Genomic DNA, 13,645 nt, shown 5'->3' on the forward strand with positions numbered 1-13,645 from the left:
CTACACTTCCCAGAATTCCGCGGGGAAGGGGGAGCTGAGCAGGAGGAGGAGGAGGAGGAGGCGGAGAAAGGGAAAGTGGCGCTGCCCACTTTCGGGTTCAAGCGTCGCTATTTTCTTTCTTTTTTGCAACCTTCGCAGCGGAGCCCAGGAGATCCAAAGGGCCGCAGGGGTTGCGCGCGCGGACGGGCTGCTCGCTCCTGGGTGGAGAGAGGAGGAGGCCACGATCCCCGCCGCCGCCGGGCTTCCTCGGGAGTAAGCCGCCCCTTCCAGAGGGCGGGCAGGGCACGAGCGGGGGCGCGCAGGATACCCCCCTCTCCCCAGAAAAAAGCAAAAAAAAAAGCTCCGGCGTCTTGCAACCTTGCATTCGCCGCTGCTCCCGGGGGATCGGGCCCTCCGGCTTGCGCAGCGAGGCGGCGGAGGGCCAGGCGGGGGGCTCGGCCCCTTTTCCCGGCGGGGGCGGCGGCCAGAGCAGCTTTGGGGGGCGCCGGGAAGAGGATCCGCCGCCGCCGCCCGAAGCCAACATGGCTGAGATCAGCATCGACCAGTCCAAGCTGCCGGGAGTCAAAGAAGGTAGGCGGGGAAGAAGGGGCGGCCGGGGCTGGGGGGTCGGGGGAGACCCCTTGGCAAGACTCGAGGGGGGGGTCGTGGGGGGGGGGGGAAGGGAGATCCCATTGCCTGACACCGGGAATTGGGGGGTGGGGGGTCCGACTCCGAGGGAAGGAAGGAGACACCCTTGGAAGACTTGGGGAGGGGGCGTTGGGGGGAAGGGGGACCGTTTTGCGACCCTCGAAGATGGGGAGGGAGGGAGGGAGACTTTTGCCAGACACCGGGAATTGGGGGGTCGAGGGACGGAAGGAGACCCCTTTGAAAGACTTGGGGGCGGGGGACTCTGTTGCAAGACTGCGGGAAGGGGCGTTGGGGAGAAAGGAGACCCTTTGCGAGACACCGGGAATGGGGGGGGGGTGTCGTGGGAAGGAAGGAGACCCCCTTGCAAGACTGGGGGAGGGGGCGGCGTTGGAGAGAAGGGAGACCCGGGGGTGGGGGGTCGGGGGAGACCCTTTGGCCAGACTCGAGGGGGGGGGTCGTTGGGGGGGAAGGGAGATCCCATTGCCTGACACCGGGAATGGGGGGGGGGGTCCGAGGGAAGGAAGGAGAAACCTTGGAAGACTTGGTTGTGGGGGCGTTGGGGCGGGGGAGGGAGACGGAGACTTTTGCAAGACACCGGGGGCGGGGGGGGGGCGTCGAGGGACGGAAGGAGACCCCTTTGCAAGACTTGGGGAGGGGGCGGCGTTGGGGAGAAGGGAGACCCTTTTGCGACCCTCGAGGATGGGGAGGGGGGGAGGGAGACCCCCTTGCAAGATCCTGGGCGGGGTGGGAGGGAGGAGACCCCTTTGCGTTTCCTTTTTGTGGGGGAGCCGCGGCGCGAAGGTGCCTTTGCGTGGCCTCCTTCGCGGCGCCCCCTTTCCGGAGTCTCGGCCGGGGGCGGATCCGGATCTCGGGGGTCTCTGTGCAGGATGCAGCCCCGTGGCATTCGCTGAGCAGAAGGCCTGGACTGGCGGGCCGGGTCTGCCTGGCGCCGCGCCCCGTGGCGAAAGGCGGGGAAGCCGCGCAGAGGCCCCCGCAGACGGGCGCCTGCACCTGCCGGGGAACACGGGGAGCCCCTTTCAGACGTGACACGGGCAGTTGGGAGACCTGGGAAGCTCGGACCGATTCGGGTCGCTCTAGTCCAGTGTTGCCTGCTCTGGCCGGCAGCAGCTGCTCTCTCCGGAGCTCCCCCTCTGCAAATAAAGCCAGATTCTAGTCCTCATGAATCTGGGCGAAGGGTTGATCTATGTGGGAAGCTGTTTTCCCCTGGCCTGCCTTGGGTGCCCTTGGGGCATTGAACCCGGCACCTCCTTCTGCATGCCAAGCAGCTGCTGTAACCGCTGAGCTGCAGTCCAGGGTGGGTCCGGGGCAAAGGGCAGAAGGCCCAGCTGACCCCCTGCCGCCCCAAGCTGCTACCTTTCTCGGTGCAGGGAATTTTCCGCCCGTAAGGTCCACTTCCTTTGTGCGTGGGGCAGAAGAGACCTTTCCCTCCGTTCCAGACAAAAAGGGGCGGGGGACAAAAGGATCGTAGAACTAGAAGGGATCCAAAGGGTCCTCTAGTCCACCCCCTAAAGAGGATGCGTCTTTTAAAACTGGGCTTGACCTCAGACTCAATCCCACACCATAGTTTATTGCATTTATATCCCAGTCTCTTTTCCTCCAAGGAGCTCAGGGTGGCATAACAACAAAACAACAACAACAACAACAAATTATTATTATTATTATTATTATTATTATTATTATTAATAATAATACATGGTTCTCTCCCTCCTCATTTAATTGCTCCACAACAACCCTGTGTGGCTGAGAGACGGTGACTGGCCCGAGCTCTCCCAGTGAGCTTCATGGCCAAGTGGAGATTTGAACCCTGGTCCTAGCCCAACGCTCTAACCACTACACCACACTCCGGCTCTTTAAGTACTTGAATTTTCTTTTTAAATAATCTTGGTGTGTGTGTGGATCTCCCAAATTAATTGTAGCACATTTTATTGATAAAAACATAGCTGACTAACTTTTCTGACCTTGCAGCTGTGCTTTTAGCTCCTTTCTCGCTTTTGTATTTTATCATTTTATTTTCTGTGTTATCCTCCTTCTATTGCGAGCTGCCTCTTCACTTTGGGTTGGGAAATAGGGTTTAAATGCAGGGTGGTTGGTTTTTTTTTAAAGGTGTGTGGCTTTTTTCTATCACAGAACCGTAAAATTGTAGAGCTGGCAGGGATCCCCAGGGGTCATCCATCCCACCCCCTGCCAAACAGGAAATGTGGGAGCCTATCTCCTGGCCCAGGGTGAGCCACCCTCTGTCCTACTTCCGGCCTGGGGCTGTCACAGAGGAGCAAAGAAAGACTTTGCTACTCTTCCAAGCACTCTGGGATGGAATGTGTGTTATTATTATTATTATTAATTGAATTCATATACCGCCCTGTACCTGGAGGTAGGAGTCACCAATACGGTGCTAGTGGGCTCGATGCTCACAGATCCTTTGACCCACAACCCCCTTTAACACCCTGCTTGGTCAAGAAATAAGGGTGGCTATTTTTTTATCACTTGAACCAAGGGTTAAAGGAGGAGACTGGAAAAACGACCCTCTTTCCAAGGCTCAGGTTCTACCCAGATCCCTTGGGAAAGCGAAGCGTTTGTGTTCTCTCTGCTCCTCTTTCTCTGGGTGGGGGAGCTGATCCCGTGGAGGGATTAGGGAAGGATCCAGGGGGGTGGCGCCCCAAAACCCAGATGTTCCCACAGCCCCCCAAAGTTGGCAATTCCTGTTGCAAGGGGGCATATACCCTGGATCCCGTGACGTAGTTTGGTCGCCCTTATGTGCCGGAGCTGGCGCCAGGCGCGTTTTGCTACTGGCACGGGTCCAGCTGCGACTATGGCGAGATATCTGGGCACCAGGTTGGCGACCACAGTTTAAAAGTCCTCTGCCTTCGATCGTAGTTTAATACCATTTCCGTTTCCACTGTGTGTGTCGTCGCCTTGCATACTGGGACAAGTCAGTTGTTGCAAGAGCAAGCTGCAGTTCGGCAATGAGATCGTAGGATCGTGGAATTGCAGGATTTTAGCGCCGGAAGGGACCCCCCGGGGTCATCTAGTCCAACCCCCTAGCGAACAGTCATTACGTTGTGGCAACTGTGACCTAGATTTAAGGTGCCATTCCGCATCCAGCTTATATATCTTGAGTTTCTAACATGGCTCAGAAATGAGCCCTGCTGAGCTGCCCCGGCTTTACTCCCAGGTAAACGTGGGCAGGATTGCGGCCTTTACCAAATCAGGCTCAAATCATGATCCAAGAGGGGCACTTCCTCTCCCCAACGCACCTGGCACTGTTATTTCGGCTTGTGCAAATTGTTGAAATGAACGGCTATGTTGGCGATTGCTATAGAAATGAATTTGCAATGAGTTCCGGTTAATTGCTTCGGAGTTCAAGGTTGGAGCAGAGTGTCTGGTGTAAATCATGTTGGGACAGGACCAACGGACTCGACCCTTTTGTGGGTGACGAGGGCTGAATTTGTGGTGGGCGTTGCAGAGAGTTTTCAAACGTGAAATGTTCATTTCCTGCCACGCAAAGGGGTAGGTCTGAGTTTTCCGTCCGGCAGACACTGCTGCGGCTCAGTCCTCGATGCGACTCACTTTCACATGACGCGTTTTTCAAATAAGGACATCGGAGGTCCCTGCTGGATCGGGCCAATGGCCCAAAATCTAGTCCCGCTCTTGCAGTGGCCGACCAGATGCCTCAAAGGGAAATCTGCAAGCAGGATTCGAACACAAGAACAACTCTCCAGCAACTAGCATTCAGAAGCATTGCTGCCTGCAAACCTGGAGGCTCCAGTACTTTGGCCACCTCATGAGAAGAGAAGACTCCCTGGAAAAGACCCTGATGTTGGGAAAGATGGAGGGCGCAAGGAGAAGGGGACGACAGAGGACGAGATGGTTGGACAGTGTTCTCGAAGCTACCAACATGAGTCGGACCAAACTGCAGGAGGCAGTGGAAGGAAGACAGGAGTGCCTGGCGTGCTCTGGTCCACGGGGTCACGAACAGTCGGACACGATTAAACGACTAAACAACAACAACAACAACAACAATTGGATAGGCTTTGTGTTTTGGTTTCATGCACCTTCCTTTGTAACAGCTTTGGCCAAATAAAATAATGGTGTTCATAGAATTGTAACGTTACTTGGAAAGGGACCCCGAGAGTCATCTAGTCCAACCCCGCTGCCACACCGGAATCTCAGCCAAAGCATCCCTGACAGGGGGGCCACCCAAGCTCTGCTTAAAAGCCTCCAAGGAAGGAGAGTCTGCCCCCTCCCGAGGGAGACCGTTTGCTTGGTTCCCACGCAGCTGGTGTCGCTGGGGAGCAGGAACCAAGGCAGTGAGCAGCGACTTAAGAAGTCCCTGGTTGAAATACCACGTCACCCCAAGCACATCTGGTGGCCATAAAGGCAGGTCAGTCTCGGGTCTCCACCCCTCCCGCCATAGCCACAATATGGTGACACCCCTGCTGGCCTGCACTGCAGGGTTGCTTTGATGAATGGGAAGTCGGTCTTTAAATGCTTTGAGCCCTCTGCACATTTCCGTATTATTAGTTTCTCTTGTTTTTAATCGTTTTTATAAAGGTTTATTATGTGTGTGGATGCGGGTAATTTTATTCTGAGCCATCTCTCCTGCACTCTTCTAAAAAAAAAATCTGGTTCATGCAATTTGCAAGAGGAAGAGGAGAAAGCCTAGGATACAGTCATAGCTCGGGTTACGGCCGCTTCAGGTTGTGCAATTTCAGGTTGTGCACTGTGCCAAACCTGGAAGTAACGGAACGGGTTACTTCTGGGTTTCAACGTTCGCACATGCACAGAAGCGCTAAATCGCAGATGTGGCGCTGCGTGATATGAATGCTGTGGGTTGCGGACGTGCCTCCGTCACAGATTACGTCCGCAACCCGAGTGTCGACTGTAGATTCTACTAGAAGGGAAATGAAACTTTTTTCTTTGCATGGTCAAATGGACTCCCTGCTGCCATTTTCGGTTGCCAAGACAGACAACCTCTCTTCCAGGGTCTTCTAGGTCTTCCTTTTCACCCCCACCTCCGCTAGCAAAAATGCGAGTGTGGCTGGTTGTTACTACAAGCGAGAAACTCTGTGGCAGCTAGGATAGCTCAATCTGTAGAGCGCGAGAAAAATTAAACTCAGGATAGGGGTTCGAGCCCCGTGTCGGGCAAAAGATTCCTGCCTTGTAGGGGGTTGGATTGGATGACCCTTGGGGTCCCTTCTAACTCTACGATCCTATGATTCTGTGAAATGCGCCATAGATGAGGAAGTGGAAGTAAACGGTGTGCATCCCTTGTGGCAGTTCTGGATCTTATTGATTAATAGAAAGAACTGAGGATCTGGCAGAAGAGGCGGGTTTAAAAATGACTCTTTGTTCTTGAAAGGTTAGTTTTTAATTCCGAGCAAATATTCCGAGCCTCATCCCTATTTACTCAGGAGTATCCTGTGTTGTTTGTGTCGGGGGCCTTGACCTCCAGGTTAAGTGTGGGTTGGAGGGGGGCAGCCTGCCTCCAGAGCAATCCTCCATATTAAAACAACTTCTCAAAAGGAAGTCTCTCGTTGTTTTCTTGAAAAGAAGGTTGGACAAATTCGTGGAGGAAGAGAGGGCCACGAATGGCTCCTGGCCACAATGCCTGTGCTCTGCCTCCAGTCTAAATACCAGTTGCTGGAAACAGCAGGGAGGGAGAGGGCTCTTGGGTTCGAATCCCGCAAGAGCAGAATGCTGGACTAGGTGGGCCATTGGCCTGATCCAGCAGGCTTTCCTTGCTCCCCGGGAACAGAATCGCAACTTTCGTTTTGCTTGCCGACCGAGAGGATTAGGCCTTTTGTTTGCAGTTTTCCTTTTCCGCAGCCACCCTCCCCGAAAGAGACTTGAAGCCTCCGGATTTTCTTCTCAGGCCAGAGATTGCAGGAGGGTGGGGGGCCTTGCCTATTATCCTCCGGTGCTTCTCTTTCAAAGCCCGGCTGTTGTCTGTCCTGAAAGCCGGGAGGGGGGCTTGCACAGGGGGGACCCCTGGGACTCCCACGGAGAGCATGCAGAGCTCAGGCTGTTCCTTGATCTTAACCTGCACATCGCAATCCTGCTTTGCTCCAAAGAACCAAGCACTCCCTTTCATGCTGCAAGAGAGACGTCTTCTCCCTGTTGCTGAGCCATGGGAAAAGGGCCAAGGGGTGGGGTCGGGGTTGGGTTGCTTTTGAAGGTGGGATGGGGAGAGGGGAGAGGGAGGCGGGCTGGATTTCCCCTCTGCTGTGGGGAGGGTGTGGCTAGCTAGCAGCTTGGATTTCCACCTGCACAGAAATGGCCTTTGAGGTGCCCGTATGCTAAAGCCGAAGTGTGTAAAGGGAAGCATCTTAGCGGAGATCTTAAAAAACAACAACAACAGGAGAAGGGATAGGGTTAGGCAGGCTTGGGAATGTCTGTGTGCAAATCGTAGGCTGGCATTCAACGGAGCGCCCATTGCGCAAGGAGAAATCGTTTTGGCGGGTTTGAAGGAAAGGACAAGCGAGAGGCAACACATGATGGAAGCTTATGAAAGAATGTGCGGCATGCAATAAGTGGACAGACGGAGAAAAAACAAAACAAAATAAAAAATTCCTTCCAGTAGCACCTTGTTGTTGTTCAGTCGTTCAGTCGTGTCCGACTGTTCGTGACCCCATGGACCAGAGCACGCCAGGCACGCCTATCCTTCACTGCCTCCCGCAGTTTGGTCAGACTCATGCCAATCGCTTTGAGAACACTGTCCAACCATCTCATCCTCTGTCGCCCCCTTCTCCTTGTGCCCTCCATCTTTCCCAACATCAGGGTCTTTTCCAGGGAGTCTTCTCTTCTCATGAGGTGGCCAAAGGACTGGAGCCTCAGCTTCAGGATCTGTCCTTCCAGTGAGCACTCAGGGCTGATTTCTTTAAGGATGGATAAGTTTGATCTAAGTTTGTTCTTGGTATGAGCTTTCGTGTGCATGCACGCTTTTTTATTTCATTTCGTTTTGACTATGGCCAACACGGCTACCTACCTGTAGACAGAGAAAAGTTCTTCTCCCTTTGGCCTGACACTAACACTTGGGGACATTCATTTAAAACTGAATATGGTCATACCTCTGGTTGCGCTTTCTTCAGGTTGCACGTTTCCAGGATGCGACCGCGCTGAACCCGGAAGTACTGGAACGGGTTACTTCCGGGTCCAGCGCTTCACGCATGCGCAGAAGCACTAAATCACGCTTTGCGCAGAAGCGCCGAATCGTGCTGCGGGCTTTTGATGTTGCGAACAGGGCTCCGGAACGGATCCCGTTCGCAACCAGAGAGGTACCACTGTATTGGCATATTTAGGACCAGCAAAAGAAAGCCCTTGGTTAATCTGTGGAACTCCCTCCTGCAGGAGGCAGCGATGGGCACCAAGCTAGAGGGTTTTTGAAGGAGGGTTAGACAGATCCATGGAGCAAAGGGGCTTTTGGTGGCTGCTATGTTCTGTTGCTCTGCCTCCACAGTCGCAGGCGGAGAAGCGCTTCTGAATGCCAGAAACTACTGGAGGGAAGAGGGCTCTTGTGTTCGAATCCTGCTTGCAGGTTTCTTGATTGCTGCATGAACAGGATGCTGGACTAGAGGGGCCATTGGCCTGATCCGGCAGGCTCTTATGATGTTCTTATATTAAGGGTGAATGTCCCCAATTGGGGGGGGGAATGCAAGAGCAATTCAGAATTCCCTGTATTTCAGCATTCAGCTCAGAAAGAGAGTAGATCTCTCTCTCTCTCTCTCTCTCTCTCTCTCTCTCTCTCTCTCTCTCTCTCACACACACACACACACACACACACACACTGGAGCTCCAGAAACTCCCTTTCTCCTCCCGCCAGAACACTTTCCCAGATCTCCCTTAGTTATTTACCCAGCCACTCCCAGCAGCAGAAGTGCAGCGTTGGTGAAACTGCCTTTGCAATGGCGAGAGGAAGAGAGAGCAAACCGAGAAAGGCCACTTTCCCTAGACGGAGCTTTGCACGCAGGCGCTGCTTTTGCATTTTGCAACTGCCGTGCGAGTGGGTGCATGTGCTGCCTGGCCAGCTGGCCTGCTGCTGGCTCCCTTCTTTGCTTCATCTCGAACCCGCTTCCTGCTCAAAAGCACCAGCAGCGAAACTCAGCCAGGCCAACGGCTCACCCAAGTGCCCAGAAGCTGGCTAGGGCTGCTTTTAAAAGTGCTGGTTCTGGGGGAGGCTTCCACAAAGCTTTTTTGCAATTTAGTGATGGTCAGTCGTCTCAGGATTGGGCTCCATCGAGGGCAAGCAAAGCTGATATAGGAGGCATCCTATTTGGCACTGATGGGAATGGTAGTCTGAGGTATCTAGAGGGCACCAGGTTGACAGAGCCTGCCCTTGCATTTTGCAGCTCTGGCAAAGGAGGAGGGCAGATGAATCTGAGCTGGAATTGGGACCAAAGTTTCGCCTCAATTGAAGCAAGCTTGGGGGTTCTCTGCAGCGAGGTGGCTCTCGGAGTTTTGCTCATTCCTGAATTCTTGGCCCTGGATCAAGCCCGGGTCTTTGCATTTCTAATGGTCCAGCCTCGCTGGTTCTCAAAGTGGGTGGTACCACCCCCCCTGGGGAGGGCAGTGGGGTTACCTGGGAGGGTGCTAAGAGGCATAGGGCGGCAAGGGGGCACTGGAAGTGCAAATGGCTTCACAGACCTAGAAAAACCATTACCACTGGATCAAGTTTGTCGGTTTTGTTGAATTAAACTGAATACAGCGGCACCTCGGGTTACGAACGGGATCCGCTCAGGAGCCCGGTTCATAACCTGAAAGGTCCGCATCCTGAAGCGCTGAATCTGCACATGCTCGCCCTGCGATTTGGCGCATGCGCGTGACACCATTTTGCACGTCTGCGCATGCGCGAACCGGCAAACCCGGAAGTAACCCGTTTCGGTACTTCCGGATTCGGCAGGTTCGTAACCCGTGACGAATGCTACATGCAGCGTTCGTAACACGAGGTATGACTGTAGCTTGAATTGGACTTTGAATAAATGTGCCATGAATTGTTACTGTTCTGAATTATATTGTGCAAACCGCTATTTTGAATTGTGCTTTTTGTAGGATCAAGGGGGCTGAAGTTTTTGAACTGATGGAAAACTTCTCTCCTCCAGATTAACAGCTGCCTTGTGCCATTTTTTTTTTAATGGGGCTGGGGGAAGTGAGTGGCGTTTCCATGGATTGAAATTATTTATTTGCTTTGCAGAATTTATGCGCTAGTTGATTGTAGGGGGAAAGGCTTCAGAGCAGTTTACAAAAAGATAAAGAGGAAGAAAAATATACCGAGAGAGATTTTCAGCAGCGGTCCGAAACGTAACAGAAAGCTTAAATGCTAAATCCACGCCAACTTTCTAAGCACCTGGTTTTTTTAGCAGGCGCCGAAAGGAGTACTGTGAATGCAGGTGCCTGCTTGTTATCAAGGGGCAGGGAGTTCCAAAGTGCACCAAAGAAACAGCCGAGTTCCTACAAACCGAGACAGTGCATGAAACCTCTGCAAGGGGAAAAGGCAGCGCAACCTGGGCTGTGGGTCTGGCCTTGTTGGGGACGGAGGGGGCCGCATCTGTTGACACGCCAAGGGCCGTTGAATCGGAGCGTGGAGAACAGGGCACCGTCGCCAGGGCAACCTGCACACGCCGGCCGTGGCCAATCCTGGCCGATTCTCTGTGGCGCGGCGCCAGCCCTCTTCCCCTGCCTTTGGGTAAAGGTCACTTGAGTCGTTCCTGATGGGGCTGAAAGGCTGGGCAGAGGCTTCTGCCTTCGGTTGGGTTTGCTCGTTCTTCTTTGCCGTCCTTTGGCTGGGAGGTCCGTGACGTCTGCCAGAGAACGGAGAACTCCTTTGTCCAGGCTCTGGAAGATGGCATGGGGTGGGGGGTTCGCCGGGTGGGGGGCAGGGAAAGCAAGCGGCCCACCCCCCAGCCGTTTGCAAGCTTGCGTTGCGCGCTCAAACGCCTCCCCACCCGCAAAGGATTGCCAAACCTTGGAAGACCTTTAATCTCCATTATCTGGACGGCTGGTATTTGAGGCTTTGGCAAACAGCCCTTTTGGAAAAGGGATATTGTGTGCTGGAAGTATCTATACAGGGCCGGGTTTAGGTTTGATGAGGCCCTCAGCTTCTGAAGGGAATGGGGCCCTTTCTATGTCCAGCTGTCCTTTGCCAACAACAAATGGTCGCCGTTTCTTGTGTTGAATGTATTGTATATGAAATTTAAAAAAATCTTTCCAGTAGCACCTTAGAGACCAACTTAAGTTTGTTCTTGGTATGAGCTTTGGTGTGCATGCACATGAAAGCTCATACCAAGAACAAACTTAAGTTGGTCTCTAAGGTGCTACTGGCAAGATTTTTTTTTTATTTTTTATTTTACTATGGCAGACCAACACAGCTACCCACCTGTAACTGGAACTATGCTATATGGTAATTGATGGACCTCATAGGTTGTTGTTGTTCAGTCGTTCAGTCGTGTCCGCCTCTTTGTGACCCCATGGACCAGAGCATACCAGGCACCCCTATCCTTCACTGCCTCTCGCAGTTTGGCCAAACTCATGCCAGTCGCTTCAAGAACCCTGTCCCACCATCTCGTGCTCTGTGGTCCCCTTCTCCTTGCACCCTCCATCTTTCCCAACATCAGGGTCTTTTCCAGGGAGTCTTCTCTTCTCATGAGGTGGCCAAAGTATTGGAGCCTCAACTTCAGGATCTGTCCTTCCAGTGAGCACTCAGGGCTGACTTCCTCCAGAATGGATAGGTTTGATCTTCTTGCAGTCCGTGGGTCTCCTCCAGGACCAGAATTCAAAAGCATCCATTCTTCGGTGATCAGCCTTCTTTATGGTCCAGCTCTCACTTCCATACATTACTAGACCTCATAGGTATCTTGAGCCATTTGCACATAACAAAATATATATTTTATCAAACTAACTGTTGAACTGAAATACTGTACAGTTAAGAAGAAGTACATTAAAAGTGAAATATAATTAAGAAGTACCCGGTATATTATCAGTCCATGCAGAATGTCGGCACCATATATAGAAAGGAGCAAACCCGTCATATTTTAGGGAGCAGGATAGCAGGCGGGGCCCTTTTCTTACACCATAGGAGCCTACGCAACACAAAACACTGTTGCTGTAGGTAGGTTTTATTTTATTTGGTTTTTTTTATCTTATACTTTGGAAATGTACATCCTGTTGTTTTTTCCTTAAAATTTTTTTGGGACCCCCAGAGAGGGGCCCTAAGCTAGAGCTTGTTTAGCTTATACAGTGGTGCCTCGGGTTACATACGCTTCAGGTTACAGACGCTTCAGGTTACATACGCTTCAGGTTACAGACTCCGCTAACCCAGAAATAACGCTTCAGGTTAAGAACTTTGCTTCAGGATAAGAACAGAAATTGTGCTCTGGAGGCGCAGCGGCAGCGGGAGGCCCCATTAGCTAAAGTGGTGCTTCAGGTTAAGAACAGTTTCAGGTTAAGAATGGATCTCCGGAACGAATTAAGTACGTAACCAGAGGTACCACTGTACATAAATCCAGCACTGTATCTATATGGCGTGGTTTTATTTCTCGTACACATATATTGTGGCACATGGGAGCTCAAGTTCCTGCATGGCAGAGGGTTGGACTAGATGGCCCTTGGGGGACCCATTCCAACTCTGCTATTCTTTGGCAGAGCAGTACTGAACCTGGGACTTTTCTGCAAACATAGCCCATCCTGAACTTCTTTTTTCCATCTTTGCTTTCGATGCTCTTGATTGTTCTCAGCCAGCCGAGGATTTAGCGGCCGGCTCTCTCCTGAAGCCCAAAAAGTGGCCCCCAAGCAACTCAAGGATGTTCCCAGCCACTCCTTTTAAACAATGCTATTGATTTTTCAACAGGCATAAGAGAAAGAGGTCCGAAAAGGCAGGCTGTCCCTGAATCAAGTGACTCGGTTTCGCAATGTTTCTTCTTTTAAGTTCTCTAAGCTCTTAACCCGGCTCAAGGTTGTCATCTGAACTAGCCAGATGTTTGCCTGAGAATCGATCGCAGTCGGTCCATCCTTTGAAAAACAAGCCTTGCCCCCAAATGGCAACTGGACATTCCGTTTTGGCAACTGCAACCTAGGTTTAAGGACCCGTGTGGCCCCTGGCTAGTATCCCTGAGTTTCTATCCCTGGCCACAGCTAGTTGGGTTTCGTGGAAGAGAAGACGCTCAATGGCTGATAGCCAGGGAGGCTCTGCCCTGTCTCCACAGCTGGAAACTGCAGGAGGGGAGAGGGGTCTCGGGTTCAAATCCTGCTTGAGGATTTCCCACTGAGTCACCTCTTTGGCCACTGGGAAAACAGGATGCGGAACTGGAAGGGCCATGGGCCTGATCCAGCAAGCTCTCCTTATGGCCTTAGGTTGTGGCAGCTTTCCGCAACCTGTTTTGCACCACAGCTGGGATGGCCAGGAACACCTGGAACGCACCAAGTTGGGAGTGCGTGATTTGGGATAAGGACGTTTCACGGGCTTCTCCACGACGTCCTGTGACCCGTTGCTGGAATGTGGGGGCCTGTTTCTAAACGCTCCTCTGTTTTGAAGAACTGGAGCTTAAAATTAACAGGCATTTCCTGTGGGCACATTTTTTCCCCTTTTGGTAAATATCCAGACCGGAGTCGAGCCTTGAGCCGTACATTCCCTTGACCAAGTGAAGCCACAAATCCATGACTCTCGTTCCCAGAAAGCGCCCCGGGTCCCTGCATTCCCTGCATTTCATCTCCCACAAGGTTTATCCTTTTCTAGGCCTGCCGATAACATTTTTTTTGTTTCGGCAAGCCCATCCGGATGTGGTGAGGTTCCCTGCGTTTCACCTCTTTTCAGCTACTGTTGATTTTAATGATCCTTGGAGTGTTTTTTACACCCCTCTCTTTGTCACGATGAGTATTTTAATGTTTTGCTTCACGTTTTTGTAAATGGCTGGGAGGTTTTCTCGCATTCAAGCCTGTGTTTCAGGGGGGTGGGATGGATGACCCTCGGGGGTCCCTTCCAACTGTTCTTCTTCAGTCACTCCAAAGGGGA

At 52.5% G+C, this 13,645-nt stretch overlaps 1 protein-coding gene across 2 annotated transcripts in view; it reads left to right on the forward strand.

Annotated features, from left to right (window-relative positions):
• Positions 1-328: 328 nt before the first annotated feature.
• The window catches only part of CCDC50 (coiled-coil domain containing 50), a 38,974-nt gene continuing 25,657 nt past the window's right edge, over positions 329-13,645 (forward strand). For both annotated transcript variants that reach the window (XM_033150932.1, XM_033150931.1), the window contains exon 1: positions 329-570. In XM_033150932.1, the coding sequence (XP_033006823.1) occupies positions 522-570 (49 nt within the window). In that variant the 5' untranslated portion in view covers positions 329-521. The remainder of the gene's footprint in view (positions 571-13,645) is intronic.

This window comes from Lacerta agilis, chromosome 5 (genome assembly GCF_009819535.1).
Source record: "Lacerta agilis isolate rLacAgi1 chromosome 5, rLacAgi1.pri, whole genome shotgun sequence".
Taxonomy (NCBI): domain Eukaryota; kingdom Metazoa; phylum Chordata; class Lepidosauria; order Squamata; family Lacertidae; genus Lacerta; species Lacerta agilis.